Below are 25,759 nucleotides of genomic sequence, written 5' to 3' on the forward strand. Positions count from 1 at the left end.
AACATCTTAGGTGAAATCTGGTGTTTTGGAAACATGACAACGGGACCAAGGACTTCAACATCTACTATGCAAATCTACATCTACGCCTACATTCAACTACGACAATTTCAAGCAGAACGGCCCTCCCCCCAGAACCACTAGAGAAGCTGAAGGAGATACCTGAGAAACTATTTAAAGACATCAGATAGATACCCAGCAACCAGGATTTCAAGAGGCAAGATTCCAGAGAGAAGGGAAGCTTTGAGAAGTGAACCCTACCATTTCCTGTTGCCTTTCCCCCTTAAAGTGTTTGCTGATTCTTATGCCACTCAGAACCAATATTCTTAGAAGGCACAATGCTGAGAAGCTCAGCAAAGTTCAGAGGCTTCATGGTGCTTGCTAGTGCTAGACAGACAAAAATCGGAGCTCAGAGCCTGTCCAGGAGGAAGAGGCATGGGAAACACCCTAGGCTGTTAAATTGTCTGGATACTCATTCTTGGTTTAAAAAGTCTCTCCCATCCCTGCCTTGTATACTCACAGGCTCTCTTAATTTCTTATAAGCAAGAATTTATTTTTTATATGGTGCAAGATAGGAGTTTAACTTTATTTTGCTTGAGATGGATAACCAGTCAAGGCTAGTATCATTTATGATATTAACTATCCTTTCCCCTCTGAATTGAAATATCACTTTTGCCTTATCTTAAATTGAAACAATCTATTTTTGGATTCTTTATTTGGTTGCACTGATTTTTTTTCTTTTTTCTTTTTTTTTTTTTTTTTGTCGTTTTTTTGAAGCGGAGTCTTGCTCTGTTGCCCAGGCTGGAGTACAGTGGCACAATCTCCACTCACCGCAACCTCCACCTCCCAGATTCAAGAGATTCTCCCGCCTCAGCCTCCCCAGTAGCTGGAATTACAGGTGCACACCACCACGCCTGGCTAATTCTTGTATTTTTAGTAGAGATGGGGTTTCACCACATTGACCAGACTGGTCTTGAACTCCCAACCTCAAGTGATCCACCCACCTCAGCCTCCCAAAATGCTGGGATTACAGGTGTTGAGCCACCATGCCCAACTGGTTGCACTGATCTGTTTGTATATTCAAATATGTAGAGGACACATCATTCTTTTTCACTGTGCAGCATCTGAATCTCATTCTTACATGAGGAAAACCCCCACCTTATGATTCTGAGCCTCCCATGAGAGAAGCTGAAAATGCCATGTAAATCCTTTCCCAGCTTGCCTTGCAACTAAGGTATAATAAGTAGCCTCCAAACAGGCCCCAGTGCTCTCTGGCTGCTGGTATTTACAGCCTCATATAATCTCATTGAGTAGGGTTGTTTCCGAAATGATGGTGTGTGATTTCTGAGGTTGGTTATGAGTCATTGTGCCTCCTGCTTTGTTCTCTGTCTTGGATCACTCACTCCAGGGGAGGCCAGCTGCCATGCTGTGAGCACACTTAAGCAGCCCTATGGAGAGGTCCATGTGATGATGAACTGAGGCCCCAGCCAACAGCCATGTGAAGGAGCCATCGTGGAAGCAGATCCTCCAGCTCCTCTTGAGCCTCCAGATGATTTCAGCCTCAGCCAACATCTTGACTGCAAGCTCATGAGAGACCCGAGCCAGAACTACCCAGTTAGGTGCTTCTGGATTCCTGACCTACAGATACTGTGTGAGAGAATAAATGTTTACTATTTTAAGCTGCTAAATTTAGGGGTAGTTTGTTATACAACAATAGATAATATAAGGGTTATGGGACCTGACCCAAGTTCTTCATTTGTTTTATATTCCTCAATATTTTATAGTTTTCTTCATGTTGCAACTATGTCTTTCTTAAGTTTATTTCTAAGTATTTTATGGTTTTTGTCTCTGAGTGACGCTTTTTAAAATTTTCACTTCAATGTGTTTTTTGAAAGATTAGAGCAAAACTAGTGATTTTTATATATTTATCTGATAGCCAATAATTTACCAGATTCTCATATTATTCTATACTTTTTTTTAAGGGGCTGGGCAGTGGCTCAACTCGAGGCAGATCACCCACCCACTTCCAAGATCCAACTATAAGCTTTTTAACCGCAGCAACTTAAGTATATGCTACTAGAGCTGGAATTAATCATTCTATACTTAAAACAAAAAACCCTAGGGTCTCCTGGATTTCTGGGACATGCAATTGTCATCAGTAAGAAGGAATTTCAAAATAAAGGACTCCACCTTTTCTCAAATTTATGCCAATTACTTGATTTCTTGTGTTGTTAAATCCCCCTAAACTGTGTGGGACATTACTAACCACAGCAAGCATCTGTGTCTGGTTCCTGATTTTTAGTGAAATGGCTTTTAGTGTTTTGTTGTTTAGAATGATAGTTGCTGTTAGTTTTCTTTAATTGAGGTATACATAACAAAATTTAACCTTTTAAAGTGTACAGTTTGATGAGTTTTAACAACTACTGATATCAAGATCAAGAGCATTTCTGTCACCCCAAAAAGTTCCCTGGTACTCCTTTGCAGACATTCTTTTATATCTTTACTTCAGTTTAAATAAGATACTTGCACTTATGCTGTAACTCCATTGTTAATATTTGCACAAGGCTGGGCACAGGGGCTCACGCCTGTCATCCCAGCACTTTGGGAGGCCGAGGCAGGCTTGAGCCCAGGAGTTTGAGACCAGCCTGGACAACATAGGGAGACCCCATCTTTACAAAAGAAAAAAACCTCAACTTTGTTCATAATAAGCTCAAAGTATCCCTTTTTTTTTTCTTTTTTTTTTTTTTCTGAGACCGAGTCTCGCTGTCACCCAGGCTGGAGTGCAGTGGTGTGATCTCAGTTCACTGCAACCTCCACCTCCAGAGTTCAAGTGATTCTCCTGCCTCAGCCTCCTGTGCAGCTGGAATTACAGGTGCTTACCACCACACCTGGCTAACTTTTGTATTTTTTAAGTAGAGACGGTGTTTCACCATGTTGGCCAAGCTGGTCTCGAACTCCTGACCTCAAGTGATCAGCCCACCTCGGCCTCCCAAAGTGCTGGGATTACAGGCATGAGCCACCGTGCCAGGCCTACAAAAAAAAGTTTTAAGTTAGCCAGATGTTGGTGGCACATGCCTGCGGTCCAGCTACTCAAGAGGCTGAGATGGGAGGACTGCTTGAGCCCAGAAGGTTGGGCCTACAGTAAGCCATGATCCTGCCACTGCATTCCAGCCTGGGTAACAGAGCAAGACCCTGGCTCAAAAAAATATATTTTTAAAATTTAAATTTAAAAATTAAAAAAAAAACATATTTGCACAAGTTCTATATAAACAGAAACCATATCTATATTACTCACCCGTATTTCTAGCACCTAGCATAATTCCTGGCACATACTAGGCCCTCAACATTTGCTGAAATGATGAGTTAATTAATGAATAAACCAATCAACCAACCAACCAATTCACCTTGGAGCTTGGCTCTATTCCTTAATGTTCCCTGATGCCAATTGCTTTCTTGCCTTGGTCTCCCCAGTCTGCCTTCCCCCTGACTCCCCACTGCTGGACTACACCTGCCTACTAGAGAGCTATCCAGTGCCCTTAACTGCATTCCTTTACCTATTGGTTTTTCCTTCCGAGTTTAACTACAAAGTGGGGTGCTATCTAGTGGGGTTAGCTTTGCTCAAGGAGAAGCTTAACAACAACAACAACAACAACAGTAGCTGTTTCCAGCAATACATAGAGAAAAGCTAAAATTAGGACAAGGGAATCCGATACAAAGGCAGGAAACTTAATAACTATCTGGAGTGTTAGTTCTGGAGGAGCTAGGCCAAGATGGGAACTAGGTCAAAAGTCAGAAGAGGTGAAGAGACCACAGCGAGAAACAACAAAGCTGGGAATTAACTAAGCGGCCTATTCTCTTTACAAGGTACTCAGCCGGAGAGCCAATCTTTTTTTTTTTTTTGAGATGGAATTTTTGCTCTTGTTGCCCAGGCTGGAGTGCAGTGGCGTGATCTGGGCTCACTGCAACCGCTGCCTCCTGGGTTCAAGCGATTCTCCAGCCTCAGCCTCCAGAGTAGCTGGGATTACAGGCATGCGCCACCACGCCCAGCTAATTTTTGTGTTTTTAGTAGAGACGGGGTTTCGCCATGTTGGCCAGGCTGGTATTGAACCCCTGACCTCAGGTGATCAGCCCACCTCAGCCTCCCAAAGTGCTGGGATTACAGGCATGAGCCACTGCGCCCAGCCCAGAGAGCCAATCTTTAAGGGACAGAGTTGATCAGACAACGACCCGCCATCTTCTGCCAGCCTACCATCTTGTGCTCTGCCTGCCTCATGAATTCCCACCATCATCTGCAGAAACGTCTACCCACAAGCAGTGGCTCTATTTTGAAGGATATGTCTCTGTCTCAGTTCCCTCCAGGTGCAGCACCAACTCCCCACCACTCACTAGTTAAGGTGGCATTTGCAGTTTCAGAACTGGTTGCTTACTTATTCAGAATTGGAGGAAAAGGTCAAGAAGTTGAGCTGTGAAATGCAGAAAAAAAAAGTGAAGAAACTCAGTTTTCTCTCAAAACAAAAAATAAAGGAGTTAAAATATACAAAAATGCAACTGAAATCTCTGAATGTAATTCACGCTCTAGTATGCTCTTTTAAAAAAAGATGAAAGCACAGAAGCATACATAAAGCATTCTTTGTAAGCTACTCTTTGCTTACTAATAACAAATGTAGGTAAATTGGGCAGATGTAAATAAGGCACCACCACAACACGTGAGCGCCAACCACAGAGCCAAGATCCGCACACTAAATACGGGAAGTTGTAAAAGACTGTGACAGACTGTCACTAAAAAACTTGTCTTCAGGAATTCGGACGATTATCTGAAAAGATATTCAAAGTTCAATTTTGTTGGAGGAAGCAATAAGGAAGTGGGGTGTCTATGTCAGAGACGGGCGCGGGTATGCGTGGGGGTAACGTATAGAGTAGGTTAAAGGGACGTAGAAAATATTTCCAAAGGCACAAGTTTAGCATGAGGGACTTCCCTCACAGGAAAGACACCTGGTGTTTTATATGTCCTTCTGAACACGGACAGGGTATTTCTATGAAGTTACAAAGCTGCAATCCCGTTCTCATGTGCAGCACCACAGGTTTTGCTTTCAAATATCTGCAGGTGCATCCTCCTGCACTCGCTAAACTAAGGGCTTTCCTTTTCTGTGCTAGACCCGCTTTTACCACCACGCTCTCCACCTGATTCACAGAAAGGGTTCTACGACCGTCAGGTCACCGCCGCCTTTGTACTTTATTGGGGAGTCGAAGGCCTCAGCGCTGCTCCCGATTTCCCTAAGGTGGTCGGGAAGGTCCCAACCACGTTCTTCTGTAAACCAGATAAGGAAGGCCTGGGGATTCCGGCCGCGGAAAGGCACAGAGGAGGTGAAGGCTCCGGCTGCCCAAGTGACGCACTCGTAGGCGGATTCGGAAACGCGTGCTCTCGAGCCGGAGGCGGAGCCCCCAGACTCAGACCGACCCCCCAGAACAGGGCGGCCTTGCCCGAGGCATGAAGGCTTTCTAGGCCCGCTTCTAAAAGCTGTGTACAATGGAGACTCCTGGAATAGGCACATATCTCTACTGTAATCAGAACGAGATGTAACATCTAAGACGCAGGGCAGGGCTCTGGCAAAGACACGCTGGGGGAACGTGAAAGAAAGGGCCAAAACTACGCAGCTGGTCCTCAGAGACCAAAGACTACGACCCCCAGCATTCAATGCAGTGAACCCCTAGGACGTTGCATGCCGGGAGCTGTAGTTTCTCACCACCGCCACCCCCCCCCCCCAATCTGAAAGGGTTCTAGGGGATTTGCAACCTCTCTCGTGTGTTTCTTCTTTCCGAGAAGCGCCGCCACACGAGAAAGCTGGCCGCGAAAGTCGTGCTGGAATCACTTCCAACGAAACCCCAGGCATAGATGGGAAAGGGTGAAGAACACGTTGCCATGGCTACCGTTTCCCCGGTCACGGAATAAACGCTCTCTAGGATCCGGAAGTAGTTCCGCCGCGACCTCTCTAAAAGGATGGATGTGTTCTCTGCTTACATTCATTGGACGTTTTCCCTTAGAGGCCAAGGCCGCCCAGGCAAAGGGGCGGTCCCACGTGTGAGGGGCCCGCGGAGCCATTTGATTGGAGAAAAGCTGCAAACCCTGACCAATCGGAAGGAGCCACGCTTCGGGCATCGGTCACCGCACCTGGACAGCTCCGATTGGTGGACTTCCGCCCCCCTCACGAATCCTCATTGGGTGCCGTGGGTGCGTGGTGCGGCGTGATTGGTGGGTTCATGTTTCCCGTCCCCCGCCCGCGAGAAGTGGGGGTGAAAAGCGGCCCGACCTGCTTGGGGTGTAGTGGGCGGACCGCGCGGCTGGAGGTGTGAGGATCCGAACCCAGGGGTGGGGGGTGGAGGTGGCTTCTGCGATCGAAGGGGACTTGAGACTCACCGGCCGCACGCCATGAGGGCCCTGTGGGTGCTGGGCCTCTGCTGCGTCCTGCTGACCTTCGGTGAGTGATTCTGGAGGAGCAGACGTACCCCCTCCACACACGCGGCAGCTTCTCGAAGGTCCTGGGGGCGTTGAACGTGGGAGGGGGGATCCCGGGGCCTGCGGTGGGCCAAGGGACGTCACCATTCCTCGAAAGAGGGCAAGGGAATTACGTTTATTCTCTTCTTCCTCTGGAAATAAAAAAAGAGAGCAACATCATCTAACTCCCCTACAGATCTAATAGTATCTCGCCCGGAGGTCTCAGCGACCTCGGGGTGGGGCCTCTCTGAGGCTCTGGCTCCCCCGGGAGCTGTGCGAGTCCCTCCCCCCTCCCCGCCCGGAGGACTTTTTCGGCCACCGCAACCTTCGGCCATCCCAGCTTTCCCGTCCCCTAATTCCCCAGACTCCGACTCCTCGCAAGCCCGTGTCCCTTCTTAGATGCTGGCCTCGGGAGCGTGAGGCCTGGGGCCAGCGGAATGGCAGTGTCAGCGTGTTTGATTCGGTTTTGCTGGAGTTCGGTTCTTAACATTTCTCCCCCTTCTCATGCCTCTGGGCTCAATTTCAGTTCCCCTCGCCAGAGGTTGCATAAATCCTATTTGCATTCTGACCTGTGCTAACGAAGGCCGAAGTTTTGGCTTGATCAGTTGGGAGGCCTTGGCTCGGCCTGCGCGCAACACGTGTGGGTGTAGAAGAGGCCTGGTATCAGTCTGCTTAACGTTTTTTATAAATGATCGGAGACACACTGTTTAGAAGTGGTGACTGCCTCCGTATTTCAGGATCTACTGGAGACCTCAGCATCTGAACTTAAATAGATGTTCTGTCTTGGCTTTACCTTTGGTATTTAAACCAGGGAATGCACTCTTTCATCCCCACCTCCCTTAGTTACCAACTGAATTTTGCAACTCCTACCCTTCCCTATTTGATCATCCTCCTTGGAGAAGTGTGATGTTGAAGAGTTTGCCCGTGTTAAATCTTCAGGGTCGGTCAGAGCTGACGATGAAGTTGATGTGGATGGTACAGTAGAAGAGGATCTGGGTAAAAGTAGAGAAGGATCAAGGACGGATGATGAAGTAGTACAGAGGTTTGTGTTCATTTGAACTTACGTATACAGATAAGCCGTGTGAACCTTGTGAGTTACGGTCACTTCTTATGTATCTCTTCTCCAAAGGTCCAGATAAAGTCTAACACCCTGTATTTAAATACCCGGTGAGTTGTGTGCATACATACCTCCTAACTTGTCCCTAGGAGTGATGAAAATTGAGTGAATTCCTTTGAAAACTATATTGCAGAATACTAGCACCATAAACTTTGTAAGACTTTATAGAAGAGACTTTCAGTTGGATTTGTATTCATTAACTGTGTACACCGAGTAAGTTTAAAAATGGGATTTCTGTCAGTTGAACAATATTTTAAAATTTGGCCTCTTGGGACTTATTGACAGTTTTGAAGTCCTCACTGTGGAGCATAAATGAGTATGACTTTGCTTTTTAGTAGAGGAAAGTTGGGATTTTTTTTTTTTCTGGCAATTTTAAGAACCGAGTATTTCCAGTGCAATGTTAAAGGTAGCCTACTGCTGTGCTAACATAAGACGGTATATCAGTAATATTTTATAAAGGTTTCCATTTTAACCCCCAAGACAATATTCAGAGGCCCCTGTGCTTTCATCATAATTCCTCTAGTTTTGAAGGGAACTATGCCATGCAATATTTGCTTATCTAACTGATTTCCTTAGAGAGGAAGAAGCTATTCAGTTGGATGGATTAAATGCATCACAAATAAGAGAACTTAGAGAGAAGTCGGAAAAGTTTGCCTTCCAAGCCGAAGTTAACAGAATGATGAAACTTATCATCAATTCATTGTATAAAAATAAAGAGGTAAGCAACATGTGGTTAGAATATTTTATCTCTGTATGGTGGCATACTTGTTTACTTAAATTTGCTTAATTTACTGCAAAAGTAATGTAGTATCCAAGTAAGTAGGTAACAACCTTTAAATACCTAATATGTCCAAGAATTGCTACCAGATATCTGGGAAGAAAGGGAGTGTCAGACATTTTCCTTTTCCTTTACCTCTAAATAGGTTCATGGCCTGATAATAGTTGTGAGTCTAAGGGCAGTCACATAAACTAAACTTCTTGCATTGCATACCTGAAGATCACTGTTAGGTGAATAAGAGTGCTTTTATAAGGTACAGAGAAGAAATAAATGGGTTTGGCATAAAATCGAATATCTTAATGCATCTTGAGGATAGTCTAAGTGTATTCCCTCTGGCTTCCATTTAGATTTTCCTGAGAGAACTGATTTCAAATGCTTCTGATGCTTTAGATAAGATAAGGCTAATATCACTGACTGATGAAAATGCTCTTTCTGGAAATGAGGAACTAACAGTCAAAATTAAGGTAAGTGTAAGGCAGTTTTTCTTTCTTTTAAAGGAAAAGGAATCCTTAAAGGTAGAGGATCCCTATCAGTCAAGATAGGCTAGATTATTTTGCAGTGGCAAAAAAACCCCAAGTCTCAGTGGCTTGAAAGTCATCAAACTATGGCCAAATCTAACTTGACTTGTTTTTATAAGTAGTTTTATTGGAATGCAGCCATGCCCATTTGTTTATTATCTGTGACTGCTTCTGTGCTTCAACAGCAGAGTCAAGTTGTTTTAACAGAGAACATAAGTCTCCCAAAGCCTAAAATATTTACTGTGTGGCCCTTTACAGAAAAAGTTTGCCAGCCCCTGGCTTAAATCATTGATCACAGGCTGCCTGTGGTCTTTGCTCTGCCTCATCCTCAGGCTGGGACAGAGGCGTGGGCAGCCATCTGGAGTGTGTAGCCGGTTGCCATGGTGCAGAGCAAGCTTAGAGGGTCTCATACTATTATAATTAAAGGCTCAGCCTGAAAACAGAGCTCTCCTTTACAACTCATTGGCCATTTATAACTCATTGGACAAAACTAGTCACATGGCCTTAGCCATTCTTAAATGGAAAGTAGAGTACTCCTAAGTTTCTGGAAGGCAGACAGCCAGGAATATTGAGTGAAGAATATTAATGATCCATCACAGATTCCAAATAGAGGAATCATTCAAGTTGTTTTGTATTCTAGTAAAGAAATAGGCAAGACATAAAATTTTATTTTTCTTGAATTGTTTTTCTTCAAAGGTAACTTGTTTTATTTAGGTCAGCCTCTAACCTTTGACATTTAGGCCAGTCTGCCCATTTGATATTAATACTTTCTGAAATACATAAATTACTTTAAGATGTACACTTTCAGAAAAGGCCATAAAAAACTATGTGGAGGAAAATATCTCAGTTTAGTTTTCCGTATTGGAATTGATGGGACCCAAAGCTGTTAGTTCCTCAATATTTGTTTGGCATAATGTAAATATTAAATACAACTATCTGGTTCTTGTCTTGCATTTAGTGTGATAAGGAGAAGAACCTGCTGCATGTCACAGACACTGGTGTAGGAATGACCAGAGAAGAGTTGGTTAAAAACCTTGGTACCATAGCCAAATCTGGGACAAGCGAGTTTTTAAACAAAATGACTGAAGCACAGGAAGACGGCCAGTCAACTTCTGAATTGATTGGCCAGTTTGGTGTCGGTTTCTATTCCGCCTTCCTTGTAGCAGATAAGGTTATTGTCACTTCAAAACACAACAACGATACCCAGCACATCTGGGAGTCTGACTCCAATGAATTTTCTGTAATTGCTGACCCAAGAGGAAACACTCTAGGACGGGGAACGACAATTACGTGAGTATGACCGATTCCTTATAAGAATTAATAGTCATGGTGAGGATCTTGACTCTCCAGTTCTATTCTCTGAGCAAATGACTTATTCTGGGCCTTAATTTTCCTGCCTGTAAAATGAGGAAACAGAACTGTTGTCACTTGAAGAAATGTTTGAGGACCTGCAAAGGGCCAGGCACAAAGGTTTGTGATTGCTGTTGTACATGGAGGGTATAAAGTAGGAAATAGCAGCAGCTTCCCCAAGGGAGAAGGCTTCTTGGGTACCCACAGAGGAGGGCTTGGTCAGTTTCCCAGGTTAGAAGAGTAGTTTGTCTGTGAAGCATCCTGAATAAAGGCATGGAGGCACAGCATGCTCACTAGATGAACAGAGTTCTTTTCGGTGGCAGTTACGGATAGAATGTGATGAACTTTTATTTATTTATTTATTTTGAGACAGAGTCTCACTCTTGTTGCCCAGGCTGGAGTGCAATGGCACAATCTCGGCTCACCACAACCTCCGCTTCCTGGGTTCAAGCGATTCTCCTGCCTCAGCCTCCCAAGTAGCTGGGATTACAGGCATGCGCCACCACGCCCAGCTAATTTTGTATTTTTAGTAGAGATGGGGTGTCTCCATGTTGGCCAGGCTGGTCTCGAACTCCCGACCTCACGTGATCCACCCACCTCAGCCTCCCAGAGTGCTGGGATTACAAGCATGAGCTACCGTGCCCAGCCAGAATGTGATGAACTTTTTAAGATTCTCAAGGTGGTGTGGAGGATGTGAGGAGTGGACAAGGGGAGACTCTTTGGGGGAAATATTCCTCTTGAAAATATTCAAGATGAGTGGTAGCAACCAGGGCTGGGGCTGGCTTGTAGAGATAAAGGGCTTAAAGAAAGTTCATGGAAGTTGTGAAAACTGTGGAATAAAATACATCATTTAAGGATAGTTACAAGTTTTTAAATTTGAATTAAGATCCCTCTTAAGCCAGTAACTGTTGTTTGTATGGGTGAGACAGAGCCAGTGCCCTACAGTAGCTCTCGTTGCTTATAGCACTGTGACGTAGACAGGGCAGCTTTTTGCCTTTTTAAAATTTTACCATCTTGGAGATGAGGAAATTCTATTTCAGAGGTCAGTTGGCTTGCCAACTCCTGCTAAGTGAGTGACAGAATGTGCCCACAGCTTCAATTTTTTTCCCTTAATTCAGTTTTAAATTTTCTTAACATTAAGGGAAAGAAGCACATACTTATCATTGTGACCAACTTTCTTCGTCCTAGAAAGTAACATTTCCTGTTTTTACTGCAGCAGATGTTCTTTTAATGAAGACTAATTAGATGACTGCATTTTAGTACTTTTTTAACTTGTGTTCCCAATTTACCTTTCCCTGCCTTTGTCACTAACATTGATATCTCCAGGTCTCATTTGGAGGCATCACTAAGAGTTATGCCCCAGTGCCCTCTCTTTTTAAGCACTGGGCTAGATGTTGGAGGAGGATAGGGAAATCATTCCGAAGGAAAGATAGAAAGTGATGTTCCAAGAGATGTTAATGTCAGGTTGCTAAGAAGCAGGTGAAATTATCTGGATATAAGCTCCACGAAGGCAAACATTTTGTTGGAAGCTCCATTCCCAAAGCTTAACACTTAATTGGCAGCCATTTGTATGAATAAGTGAGGTTAAACAGGACAGTTCCATGCAGGGAACGATGGCTGCTAACACCTATCCAGGACCTAGTTTCCATGACCATGCATATCTTTTTAAAAATTTCCTTTGCCCACTTCTTAAATGTTAACATACATTTTCTCCAAGTTAAGTTTCAGCCCTTTTCTCATTGTCCATGTGATCTTTATGTAGTCTTATCCACTGCCACGGCCTCAGGTTCCATCTCTAGTTCTCAAATTTATATTCTTAGCCTAGATCAGGAGTTAGCAAACTTTTTCTTAAAAGAGCCAGCTAGTAGAAAAAAAGATAAAAGAAAACAACAAAAAAGAAAGAGCCAGCTAGTAAATATTTTTAGCTTGTGAGCTATATGGTCTGTCACATGTCCCAACTCTGTTTAGCTTGAAAGCAGGCATAGACAATACATAAGGATGTGTCCCAGCCAAGTGTGGTGGCTCATCCCTATAATCCCAACACCTCGGGATGGCTGAGGTGGGAGGATCACTTGAACCCAGGAGTTTGAGGTCAGCCTGGACAACATAATGGGATCCCATCTCCACAAAAATAAAAAATAAAAAATTAGCTTGGCACAGTGGTGCATGCCTGTAGTCCCAGCTACTCAGGAGGCTGAGGTAGGAGGATTGCTTGAGCCTGGCAGGTCAAGGCTGCAGTGAGCCATCATCACGCCTGGGTGACAGAGGTCCAAAAAAAAGTGTCCCAATAAAATTTCCAATGGGTGCCAGCTGTACAGCTATAGCTTGCCAGCCCCTTGTCTAGGTCTCACTGCTGGGCTCTGTGTTCATGTGTTTAATTGCCTTTTAAATGCTTCTACCTAAGATATCTAACCAGCAGCTTCTACTTGCATCCAAAACTGAACTCTTAATCCCCAAATCACTAGAACATGTGCTCTGAGACCAGGGGCCTAGTCACTCACTAGGCTTTGTCATATCATGGCTACTTATTGGCCAGGTACCACTAAACTAATGAGCCTTTTGAGACAGGGAGGGAACCATAGATAGACCATTTCCCATACTTAATTGGGAACACAAGTATCAAGATATGGACTACCTACTGTGCTTAAGAGTAGGTTCTAGGCCGGGCACAGTGGCTCACACCTGTAATCCCCGCACTGCCCGGTAGAATTTTATATAATAGTGGAAATGTTCTATATCTGCACTTTTCCATTTTGGCGATCACCAGCCACATGTGACTGTTGAGTACTTGGAATGTGGCAGCATAACTGGAACTGAACTGTACATTTTATTTAAATAAGTCACATGTGCCCAGTGGCTGCCATTTTGGATAGTGCAGATATAAATATAAACCAGATTAATTTTCTAGCTTTTTTAAGGAAAATGTTTTCATTAATTAGGAATAGTTATCTACAATAATCATTAGGTTTCTGGAATAACAGTAAGAGCTATGAGAGTGCATGATTCCATTTCTCTCCAGAATATTTCAGTGCTTTCTCACCTTGAAAAATGAAAACAATCTATTCAGAAGGTTGGGAATATTTTAATTTTCTACTTAAAACTAAGGTTATTCTCCACTTGAGGTAATGTAGAGATTCTTCTCTTTACCGTATCTACATGTGTTACATTTTAGCTCACAAACCCTTGTTGGTGATGGAGAGTTAACATGAATAATTAGGACATCTTGGATTATACTGAACTGCTGGCTATTACCATGGTATTTAAATGAATGTATAATCAGATCTTCTAAATGTTAGGTGTCTCTAAACATCGAATTTTTCTTGCAGCCTTGTCTTAAAAGAAGAAGCATCTGATTACCTTGAATTGGATACAATTAAAAATCTCGTCAAAAAATATTCACAGTTCATAAACTTTCCTATTTATGTATGGAGCAGCAAGGTAAATCTATATTGATTAAAAACTTATATGTATTACCTTGGCACGTATTTAAATATTCAACACTAAAAGAATGAAGGCAGGCCGGCACGGTGGCTCATGCTTGTAATCCCCGCACTTTGGGAGGCCGAGACAGGTGGATCACCTGAGGTCAGGAGTTTGAGACCAGCCTGGCCAACATGGCGAAACCCCGTCTCTACTAAAAATACAAAAATATTAGCTGGGTGTGTGGTAGCACACGCCTGTAATCCCAGCTACTCGGGAGGCTGAAGCAGGAGAATTGCTTGAACCCGGGAGACGGAGGTTGCAGTGAGCCGAGATCGCCCCACTGCACTCCAGCCTAGGCGACAAAGCAAGACTCTGTCTCAAAAAAAAAAAAAAAAAGAATGAAGGCAAAATGTGGTCTATTAGTTAAGGATACTCTCAGGGTTTTCTTACAAAAACCTATTTTTTGACCTGTAATGTTATGTCATATTCTGTAGACAAAATCAGAATTGTTAAACAAATGAGTTTAACCATAATTCTCTTATTTCAACAGACTGAAACTGTTGAGGAGCCCATGGAGGAAGAAGAAGCAGCCAAAGAAGAGAAAGAAGAATCTGATGATGAAGCTGCAGTAGAGGAAGAAGAAGAAGAAAAGAAACCAAAGACTAAAAAAGTAAGTCTGGTTTATCTCCCTGCATAAGATATTGTTTAACATGTATAGGCAAAACCAGGAAAACCTAAGTATGCACTGGCTGATTTGAAGTCAGCTTCAGTTCAGGTGCTAAGTCCATGGAGCCAGCTTTTAAAATAAGGCCTTTGGGCCGGGCGCGGTGGCTCACGCCTGTAATCCCAGCACTTTGGGAGGCCGAGGCGGGCGGATCACGAGGTCAGGAGATCGAGACCATCCTGGCTAACACGGTGAAACCCCGTCTCTACTAAAAATACAAAAAAAAAATTAGCCGGGCGTGGTGGCGGGCGCCTGTAGTCCCAGCTACTCGGGAGGCTGAGGCAGGAGAATGGCGTGAACCCGGGAGGCGGAGCTTGCAGTGAGCCGAGATCGCGCCACTGCACTCCAGCCTGGGCGACAGAGCGAGACTCCGTCTCAAAAAAAAAAAAAAAAAAAAATAAGGCCTTTGTTTGTATGTTGAATACTTTGTCCTGTAGAAAGTTTTAAGTATCAAACCCAGGTCATTTTTATGAAGAGTTTTCTAACTTTTATATATTGCCTAGGACTGACTGGTGGCTTATATGTTTGGAATTTTAAAATCTTAAAAAGCCTTCTGAGTCCTCTTTTGTCTTTTTATCATGCAGAGATTAACTATAAAAATGGTTGTCTGGCTTGCTTAAGTAGCAGACTAAGAAGTATTGATCATGGTGGTTGAGAAATATTTTTGTAAAATGTTGGATTTCTTTAAGTCATGAAATGGGAATATATAATATGTATTTCCTTCTAACCTCAAAACAAATATTTTCAAGAAACATTTTTGCTAGTTAAAAAATAACAATGAAGGCCGGGCGCTGTGGCTCACGCCTGTAATCCCAGCACTTTGGGAGGCCGAGGCGGGCGGATCACGAGGACAGGAGATCGAGACCATCCTGGCTAACACGGTGAAACCCCGTCTCTACTAAAAATACAAAAAATTAGCCGGGCGTGGTAGTGGGCGCCTGTAGTCCCAGCTACTCGGGAGGCTGAGGCAGGAGAATGGCGTGAACCCGGGAGGCGGAGCTTGCAGTGAGCCGAGATCGCGCCACTGCACTCCAGCCTGGGCGACAGAGCGAGACTCCGTCTCAGAAAAAAAAAAAAAATAATAACAATGAAGAAAAACTTAAGTGGCTTTTCATCAGTTAACAATTGTCTTTTTGAATTAAATATTGAGAAAAATACTTTGCTTTTGATACAGTTGGCAGAAACCTTACTAGATAACAGGTATCCTTTGGTGCCCTTTTTTTTTTTTTCTTTAATTTGGAGACAGAGTCTCTGCCACCCGGGCTGGAGTGTGGTAGCACAATCATAGCTCCCTTCATCCTTGAACTCCTAGGCTTAAGCAGTCCTTTCACCTCAGCCTCCCAAGTAGCTAGGACCACAGACACACGCCACCAACAGACACACGCCACCATGACTGGCTAATTTTTAAAAGTTTTTTGTATAGTTGGAGGTCTTGCTATGTTGCCTGGACTGGTCTTGAACTCCTAGGCTCAAACAGTTCTCCTACCCTAACCTCCCAGAGTGCTAGGATTACAGGCGTGAGCCACCACACCAGTCCTCTGGGTCTTTACATAGTCTTTTGAAATCTACTGAAGCCATGGTTACTGCTAGGATAACCTTGGTGAGTGCTGAGAGAGACTAATCAAACACTATAATAACTTCAGGTTGAAAAAACTGTCTGGGACTGGGAACTTATGAATGATATCAAACCAATATGGCAGAGACCATCAAAAGAGGTAGAAGAAGATGAATACAAAGCTTTCTACAAATCATTTTCAAAGGTAAATATTTATAATTCCCTAGTTTCTGGTTATTAATGAATAGACAAAATATCACCCTCTTAGTTTAATTGTATATGGTATGTGACCATGAATATGAGATGGTCCATTCCCATTTTTTCCCAGTGAGAAAATTCAAAAAAAGACCTTTAGGCCAACTATAATATGTCTACTTCTGGTTTATTGACCTAGTCATAATTAAAATCACATTTATGAACCTTTGAGATTGACATCTCAGTAGAGATGGTCTTTGAGAGTAATTGGTTTCTAGAACACACCATTTTTACTTAAGTTGAATTATTATACTCATCACTACTTCAAAATTGCAGCAGTTATTAAAATTAGTCCTAGCTCTTAGTTAATAGTGAAACTACAAAATCAAGAATGTTTGAAACAGTTTTATGGCTGTTTAAACACAATTGGTTTCCTTTTTATTCCTGTGTATTTTGTAATATGTGATTTTTAAAAAAAAAATTATTTTGAGAAGGCATCTGTAGGCTTCACCAGCTTGCCAAGGGTTTTGTGTGACAAAAAAAGATTAAGAACCACCTACATAGGTAGATGTGTGATTTCCACCACAAAACCCGTAAAACATGAAATCATGTTAAGTGGCTTTTAATATAATCTTTAAAGAGCTTGCTTACGACATCAAACACTTATTGTGAGATCCTATGCCTGGGAATAATTACTAAATTTATGTTTCCTTGCCTGTTTTTTTTTTTTTCTTCTTTTACTGATCCCTTCTTGTAACTCTTAAGGATGCAAAACTAGCATTGATAAAGTTTGTTTCAAGTTAATGTTTCCCCAGCAGCATTTAGTACAAGCAGTAGAATGCTCTAGTGGACTTAACCATAGCTAAATAAAACTTAATATTCTGTGTCTGTATTTGTTCTTTTCTCTATTCCATATCCTTTAAATTTCAACTCTTAAAACACTGTTGGTTCTGCCTTCACTTTTATTTCCATAAACTCTAAAGGCCTAGTGTCTATAAACTTACTTCATATAAAGCAGCTGTATTAGAAATATAATTAATGTGAGCCACACGATTTGAAATTTTTTAGAAGCCATACAAAAAAAGGAACCATGAAATGTTAATAGTATAATTTACTTAACCCAGCATACCCCAAATGGTATTATTTCAACATAATCAATATAAAAACTAATAATGAGACATTTTATATCCTTTTTAAAATTTGTACTGTGCCTTCAAAATGTATTTTACACTTTAATAGCACATCTGAATTTGAACTAGCTACATTTCAGTGCTTAACAGCCATATGTGTGGTACAGTAATAAATAATGCAGATCAAGAGAATTTCCGACTTTGTTTTACAGGTATTTACATACATCTTTGTAGCCACTCTTAGAGCTAAGTTCCATGGAAGAAACATGTTCTTGAGTACTTACTGTAGTTCAAGGGCACACTGAAGTGTTGTATGTAATTTTGTCATTTAGGCAGGGTGGTGGTTTTCCTATTCACTTCTCTCATACGTAAGAAATATAAACTCATCCATCCTTCTGCGAGTTTAGGAAATAATGTTATTGACAATCATCATCAAAACAACCATGTCTAGTGAATTAGAATTGCAATTCTAGTCATTTCTTCACTCCACCCTTTTCTTTCTCTTCCCCCTACCCTTTTCTTTCTCTTCCCCACCTCCCGCCAGTAAAGGAAATTTTTTTGTTAGTTAATTGCTAAACTGAATGTGTACCACATAGTACATTGCTTAGTTCTTGCACTGCTTTTCTCCTGTGTCGTTTGAATGACTAAGATACCAACTTTCCACAGGAAAGTGATGACCCCATGGCTTATATTCACTTTACTGCTGAAGGGGAAGTTACCTTCAAATCAATTTTATTTGTACCCACATCTGCTCCACGTGGTCTGTTTGACGAATATGGATCTAAAAAGAGCGATTACATTAAGGTGAGTTTTTAAGTAGTACATGCTGCGTTTAAAATTTGAAAAGTTTAATTTCCAGAAAGTGACTTTTTTTTGGTCTCTTTAGCTCTATGTGCGCCGTGTATTCATCACAGACGACTTCCATGATATGATGCCTAAATACCTCAATTTTGTCAAGGGTGTGGTAAGTATCTGAAGTTTGGGAGAAGGGGTGATTGTTGTGGGGATCTGGTAGTGTAGAGTGTTTGTTTGGCTTTGCTTTCTTCCAGTGGTTTTATTGCTCACTGAACTTTCTTTTGCCATCTGAAGGTGGACTCAGATGATCTCCCCTTGAATGTTTCCCGCGAGACTCTTCAGCAACATAAACTGCTTAAGGTAAGTGTCTCTGGGAAGAAACTCTCCACTTTGCTGTTTGATTGGGGTTCAGAGGACAGGCTCCATTTGTGGAGTAACCAGATTTTGGGTCTGGTCCATGATTCTTCAGATGAATTTCCTTTCTTTCTGGAGTAATCAGATCCTAAGAATCTGATTCTTTTTCTCCCAACATTTAATAATGAAGTTTCAAACATCTAGAAAAAAATTAAAGAATTGTACAGGTCCAGGATTAACATTTTGTCATCTAGACACATAGCCACCTTTTTATCAAGCCTTTCATTAAACCTTTCCCCTCCAATACTTCCATAATTAGAAGACTCTTTAGTTTTTGAATTTAAAAGTATTTGAAAGTAGCATATTTGTTCACTTCATTTAGATGCTAGAGAGAGAGTATCACTGAGTCCTAAGGTTAGAATATAAACATTAAGGCAATCTTGTGGCTATTTGCACGGACAGCTGAATTTCAGCCCAATCTGAATGAATTGGAGTGCTTCACCATTTCCTGCCCCTCAATAAATGGCAATAACGATATCGTCTTTGTGTCTTTCACACTCCTGCCTGGGTACCTTACATTCCCAAAAGTTGGAGATTAACTTCTCTAATCAGTTATTCTTTCATTGTGTTTAGGTGATTAGGAAGAAGCTTGTTCGTAAAACACTGGACATGATCAAGAAGATTGCTGATGATAAATACAATGATACTTTTTGGAAAGAATTTGGTACCAACATCAAGCTTGGTGTGATTGAAGACCACTCGAATCGAACACGTCTTGCTAAACTTCTTAGGTTCCAGTCTTCTCATCATCCAACTGACATTACTAGCCTAGACCAGTATGTGGAAAGAATGAAGGAAAAACAAGACAAAATCTACTTCATGGCTGGGTCCAGCAGAAAAGAGGTGAGATGAACTCATAAGTGTTGTCAGCCATTCTGGAAGGTAGCTAGGGATTTATAGCCAACTCTTGAGGGGGAGAAAAGGAAAACTTAATTGTGTAACTGGAGTAGTTATAAGGCCTGGTCAGTCACTGACAGGAAGGTCATTTATATTCTCTGAACCTCTTAATTCTTCACCTGTAAAATGGGGTTTTTAATAATGTATAAACATAGCAGCTGCTAGGATAAACAAATACACCAGGGCCAGACTTGGAAAACTTTGTGACTTCTCTTAATTTTGTAGGCTGAATCTTCTCCATTTGTTGAGCGACTTCTGAAAAAGGGCTATGAAGTTATTTACCTCACAGAACCTGTGGATGAATACTGTATTCAGGCCCTTCCCGAATTTGATGGGAAGAGGTTCCAGAATGTTGCCAAGGAAGGAGTGAAGTTTGATGAAAGTGAGAAAACTAAGGAGAGTCGTGAAGCAGTTGAGAAAGAATTTGAGCCTCTGCTGAATTGGATGAAAGATAAAGCCCTTAAGGACAAGGTATTGTGGAAATTACAAATTGTGGAAATATTAGTATCTGCATTTAAGAGAAAGTTATTTTGTCAACAAATTAAGCTGCAGCTGGTTACTTTGTAACCATTAGAATGGTAAAAATTTAATTAATGTAATTAAATTATTGGGAGAAAGCTTAAAACTTTCGACAATACTGCTTTGTTAATAACTTAAGTTGTTACAAATTAAATTTTATGTTTTTAAAAGGTGGTATTTAAACTTCTGACTAGAAAATTCAGATTATCAAGTAAGTGCCCCTGCAAATTCTCCTAAACCTTAAGAAAAGCTATTTTTATGACCTGCTTCTGTGTTTATGATCTTAAGTGATAAAGTCTTAGACAGTTGAAAGACAATTGCTGAATGACCTTACCTGTTGATATTAATTTATATGACTTGATTTCTTTCCCTAAGATTGAAAAGGCTGTGGTGTCTCAGCGCCTGACAGAATCTCCGTGTGCTTTGGTGGCCAGCCAGTACGGATGGTCTGGCAACATGGAGAGAATCATGAAAGCACAAGCGTACCAAACGGGCAAGGACATCTCTACAAAGTAAGCATCCTCGGGAAAGTCCCTGCCAGGGCGTTGCCCCTTACCCAATCTTCGTTTTGGAGATAATACCAGCTTCAATACAAAGAGTAAAATTGCCTTAAATGTCTACCACTGTCTACTATAAGGTAGACAACAAGTTTACGAAGGGATTTCTCCTACATTTGATTGAGAAAGAAAAGGTCTTTGACTCATGATTTTATGATTTTATTGTATTTGATATGTAAATGGGAATTTTCTTAATGTGTTATGCATAGTCTTTACTTTTGCATTGGATTATATGCTTAGCCTAATATCTGAATTTATTTTACATTTTTAAATGTAATAGCTGCACATGAGGTTAATGACAACATTCCTCAAGTGAGTTAAGTCCATTTCAAATCACGTCCCCCACACCCCCAAGCATTAAATTATGGGTATCCAGATAGAATGTCTCATAAAGTAGACGGTACAGGACCTGTGAATTAACAGTATTTGAACTCAAGGGCCTATACCTGGAGGTATAGTGAGTCTTTGGTACTCTTTATTTTCAAGAAATATAATATTTCAAGTTTATGTTTTAATGTCACAGCAATGACCTTGAAAATGACTTCTCCCCTACTTTTATTCTCTCTTCTTTCACCTGGAGTATGTTTCTGATATGCTATCTAGTCATCATCCTTTTCTCCCAAGGCCTAGCTTAAGGATTCTTTTTTTTTCCCCCCGAGACAGAGTCTTGCTCTGTCACCCAGGCTGGAGTACAGTGGCGCAATCTCTGCTCACTGCAACCTCCGCCTCCTGGGTTCAAGTAATTCTCCTGTCTTAGCCTCCTGAGTAGCTGGGATTACAGGCACCTGTCAGCACACCCGCTAATTTTTGTATTTTTAGTAGAGACGGTGTTTCACCATGTTGGCCAGGCTGGTCTCGAACTCCTGACCTCGTGATCCGCCCTCTGCGGCCTCCCAAAGTGCTGGGATTACAGGCGTGGGCCACTGCGCCTGGCCAGGATTCTTCTTCTTAAAGCCTTTTCTCACAAATGTAGTCTCCATTGTTGTCACAATTCTAAAATTCCATAAATGTCTTTTAACTATAAATTTCATGCAGAGAATAGTGTTCTGTTTATCTGATATCCCATTGCAATAGTACAAGGGCCATTTAAAACATGTCCACCTATTAATTTCAGGAAATGATTAATAGGAAGTTACCTTGCATCCAACAAACATGAAGACTTACTATGTCCATGCACTGATGGTCACAGGTAGACATAACTCCTGTCTTTTCTAACATTTAGACTAGTGAAAATGACAAATCAAAGCCAGGCATGGTGACTCACTCCTGTTGTCACTCAGGAGGCTGATGCAAGAGTATCAGTTGATTCCAGGAGTTCGAGGCTGTAGTGTGCTGTAATGGCACTGCACTCTAGCTCTAGCCTGGGTAACATAGACAGACTCCGTCTCTTTTTTTATTTAAAAAAGAGGGAAAAAAGCAAGTCATAATCCAAGCCCTACATAGATAATGGGTACACCAGGATAGGGAAGGATGTGGTTCCTCCCTGTCCTCAGAGCTTTAAACTAGAGAAGAGAGAATAATCACAACCAACAGTAAAAAGCTAAGGATTTTGAAGGTATATTCAAAATGCATTTGGAACTGAGCTCAGATAAAAGAAGTTAATTTTTCTTGGAATCATTGGCGAAGGCATCGTGGAGAAGGTATTATTGGAGCACAATCCAGAGGCTACATAGATTTTTCTGAACTTGGGGAGGCAGAGCTACAATTACGGTAGTAAGAATAAACTAAGAGGGAACAAACAGGACATTAAATCAGTTCGTCTGTTCAGCAGTGCTCCAGGTACTTGGGACTCATCAGTAAATAAAATAGTTCCCTTCATTTCATTTTTCATCTAACCGTGTCCACTTGCTTCCCACCCCACCTCCCCGTTAAAAGGGAGCAATACAGGCTGGGCACATGGCTCACGTGTGTAATCCCAACACTTTGGGAGGCTGAGGTGAGAGGATCACTTGAGGCCAAGAGTTCAAGACTAGCCTGTGCAATATAGTGATACCCTGTCTCTATAAAAACTAAATAAGGAAACAGTGCAGTCATCCCTTTTTGTCCATGGGGTCTTGGTTCCAGAACATCCCATGGATACCAAAATCCACACAGTCAAGTCCCTTAGGTAAAGTCGTGCCGTATTTACATATAACCTATGCACATCTTCCCATGTACTTTAAATAATCTATAGATTACTTTTAATACCTAATGCAATGTAAGTGCTATGTAAATAGCTATTATACTATATTGGGTTTTTTATTTTTTTCTTGTTTTGCCCTTTCTAATATTTTCAATCCGAGGTTGATTGACTTCGCAGATAAAGTAGACTAGAAAAGTACAGTTGTCCTTAGGTGTATGAGGGAAATTGGTTCTAGGACCCCTGCCAAAATCCACAAATATTCTAGTCCCCCAGTCTGCCCTGTGGAACCCATGTATATGAAGAGTGGGAGCTGTGTGTGTGTGGATTCCACATCCCAAGAATACAGTATTTTCTATCTGAGTTTGGTTGCTGAACCTGCACATACGGAGGGCGGACTGTATTTATTGGGAAAAAAATAGCATATAAGTTCAAACCTGTGGTGTTCAAGTGTCAATAGTACATTTTGATTTTTTTTTCCCCCAAGAGTTGTTCTCTGTAATTATGAAAGAATAAGGGAAACGTATGAACCCTAAAATTGGATGTTTTGTTAATGTTCATTTTTATCTCTTAACAGTTACTATGCGAGTCAGAAGAAAACATTTGAAATTAATCCCAGACACCCGCTGATCAGAGACATGCTTCGACGAATTAAGGTAGTATTACAGCAGTCCTCTTGTTTGTCTTTTAATTTGAGTACTTTGTATCTTTTAATATTAATCTAGTGCATCTTCTTGCATTTCAGGAAGATGAAGATGATAAAACAGTTTTGGATCTTGCTGTGGTTTTGTTTGAAACAGCAACGCTTCGGTCAGGGTATCTTTTACCAGACACTAAAGCATATGGAGATAGAATAGAAAGAATGCTTCGCCTCAGTTTGAACATTGACCCTGATGCAAAGGTTTGTCCCCCCAACCTTCCCGCAAAGGCTGGCTGGCTTTCTTTGTTTCTGTTCTTTCAGAATAGGCCTCTCATGATTGAGGGATGTAGCTTTGAGACATTTGCCTAATTTCTACCTTTTGAAAGAATTTTATTGAATGTTTGAATCCCTGTAGTGTCAGGCACTGCACTAGAAACTAAGTCCTCCTTTTACGTCCTCTTTCCTTTTTGCCTGCCTCCTTTTGTTAGCTTGGCTGTTCATTCTAGTTAGAGGATTTAGTCTGTGGTTCTGAATAAACAGAAGTGACATTAATTATGATTTTATACATATAAATGAGCAAAGTGGAAATAAATCCAAGGCATTAATGGGCCCATAAATGTTGTGTTTAGGTGGAAGAAGAGCCCGAAGAAGAACCTGAAGAGACAGCAGAAGACACAACAGAAGACACAGAGCAAGACGAAGATGAAGAAATGGATGTGGGAACAGATGAAGAAGAAGAAACAGCAAAGGTATGGCAAATCAAGAATGTGACTTGCATTTTCAGTTCTGGCAAAGTTAGGACAGAGTTTTAATTCTGGCAAAGTTAAGACTGTGTAACTTATAGAAGTCAGACTGAGCATTTAAATTGTTTATTTCATGCACAAACCTGTGAGCTAGGTTTTTTTTCTGCTAACTTTTAATACCTTCTGGGTTTTTTTTATTTATTTACAGGAATCTACAGTTGAAAAAGATGAATTGTAAATTATACTCTCACCATTTGGATCCTGTGTGGAGAGGGAATGTGAAATTTACATCATTTCTTTTGGGAGAGACTTGTTTTGGATGCCCCCCAATCCCCTTCTCCCCTGCACTGTAAAATGTGGGATTATGGGTCACAGGAAAAAGTGGGTTTTTTAGTTGAATTTTTTTTAACATTCCTCATGAATGTAAATTTGTACTATTTAACTGACTATTCTTGATGTAAAATCTTGTCATGTGTTTAAAAATAAAAAAGATCCCAAATACTCAGTGTCTTGACTGTCTTGCAGAGAACTACCTAATACTTGGCTGAAATTTTTTTTTTAATCATGTGTCTTCAGTTCTTTTTCTTAGAAAAGTGACTCAGGCTTATGACATTTTTTTTTTTTTTTTTTTTTTTTTTTGAGACCGAGTCTCACTTTTGCCCAGGCTGGAGTGCAGTGGCGCAATCTCTGCTCACTGCAACCTCCACCTTCCGGGTTCAAGCAATTCTCTGCCTCAGCCTCCTGAGTAGCTGGGATTACAGGTGCCCACCACCACACCCGGCTAATTTTTTGTATTTTTAGTAGAGACAGGGTTTCACCATCTTGGCCAGGCTGGTCTTTGAACTCCTGACCTCGTGATCCACCCACCTCCGCCTCCCAAGAAAAGATTTTTTTAAAAAATCAAAGGTTGAGCCAGTCATGGTGACACACACCTGTGGTCCCAGCTCCTGAGGAAGCTGAGGCAGGAGGATTATTTGAACTCGGGAGCTTGGGACTGTTGAAAAACCAAAGAGTTTAAAAAGTCTTCCACAGGGAGAAGAGAGAATTTCCTTAAAGATTTCCAAATATATGTAGATACTCCCCCTTTCATAGGGTGGAGCTTAATCTTCCTCTCCTTTTTGAATGTGGGCTAGATTAAGTGACTCCTAAAGAACAGAGTATGGAAAGGGAAAAAGTAACTTTGCAGTGGAGAAACCTGGCAGACTTAACCAAGTGATCAATGTTAATATTACCAGTGATGTGTACCCCCAATAGGATGTGAAGTGAATTGTACTGCTGTGGTTTCCAAAAACCTGTAATCTCAATCTAATGAGAAAAACAGACATATTTAGAATATGTGAACAGTATTCTTCAAAATTTCCAGAAAATTTTCCTCAGAAAAACAGGCTGAGAAGTAATCATGGATGGCAGAAGACTAAAGATACATGACAACTATTAATAAATGCAGTGTGGTACCCTGGAAACAAAAGGATGTTAAATGGAAAAACGTGAAATCTAAAGTCCGTAGTCTAGAGTACAGTTGAGAGTATTGTACCAATATTGGGTTTTCTTGTTTTGAGACGGTGTCACTGTCTCCTAGGCTGGAGTGCAGTGGTACGATCTTGGCTCACTGCAACCTCCACCTGGATTCAAGCGATTCTCCTGCCTCAGCCTCCTGAGTAGCTGGGATTATAGGCACCCGCCACCACGCCTGGCTAATTTATTTTTAGTAGAGATGGGGTTTCACCATGTTGGCCAGGCTGGTCTTGAACTTGACCTCAAATGATCTGCCCACCTCGGCCTCCCAAAATGTTGG

The 25,759-nt window shown here is 41.6% G+C and overlaps 1 protein-coding gene across 3 annotated transcripts; it reads left to right on the forward strand.

Annotated features, from left to right (window-relative positions):
* Positions 1–1,409: 1,409 nt before the first annotated feature.
* Positions 1,410–24,465, forward strand: HSP90B1 (heat shock protein 90 beta family member 1). Of its 3 annotated transcripts, XM_063784793.1 has the most exons (19): positions 1,410–1,648; positions 5,822–6,473; positions 7,430–7,532; positions 8,184–8,325; positions 8,733–8,849; positions 9,862–10,193; positions 13,580–13,691; positions 14,227–14,346; positions 16,044–16,160; positions 17,947–18,084; positions 18,167–18,244; positions 18,370–18,435; positions 19,063–19,332; positions 19,612–19,857; positions 20,281–20,417; positions 23,159–23,237; positions 23,327–23,482; positions 23,851–23,970; positions 24,173–24,465. In XM_063784793.1, exons 2-19 carry the CDS (start codon positions 6,425–6,427, stop codon positions 24,200–24,202), a joined length of 2,412 nt encoding a protein of 803 aa, XP_063640863.1. In that variant the 5' UTR covers positions 1,410–1,648; positions 5,822–6,424; the 3' UTR covers positions 24,203–24,465. The 3 variants fall into 3 exon arrangements, with proteins under 3 accessions (XP_063640863.1, XP_016778093.1, NP_001233416.1); XM_016922604.4 differs by lacking the exon at positions 1,410–1,648 and having other exon boundaries at positions 6,259–6,473; positions 7,430–7,657; NM_001246487.1 differs by lacking the exon at positions 1,410–1,648 and having other exon boundaries at positions 6,317–6,473.
* The last annotated feature ends 1,294 nt before the right edge of the window (positions 24,466–25,759 follow it).

The sequence above is a fragment of the Pan troglodytes genome, chromosome 10 (assembly GCF_028858775.2).
Source record: "Pan troglodytes isolate AG18354 chromosome 10, NHGRI_mPanTro3-v2.0_pri, whole genome shotgun sequence".
Lineage (NCBI taxonomy): Eukaryota > Metazoa > Chordata > Mammalia > Primates > Hominidae > Pan > Pan troglodytes.

What these genes read in the sequence shown, in the direction of transcription:
- HSP90B1 (XM_063784793.1), top strand. Translation starts at nt 6,425, where the DNA reads ATGAGGGCCCTGTGGGTGCTGGGCCTCTGCTGCGTCCTGCTGACCTTC. An exon ending in TCTACAAATCATTTTCAAAG is followed by an intron (nt 16,161 to 17,946) that starts GTAAATATTTAT and finishes AACTTTCCACAG; the next exon opens with GAAAGTGATGACCCCATGGC. An exon ending in TCAATTTTGTCAAGGGTGTG is followed by an intron (nt 18,245 to 18,369) that starts GTAAGTATCTGA and finishes TGCCATCTGAAG; the next exon opens with GTGGACTCAGATGATCTCCC.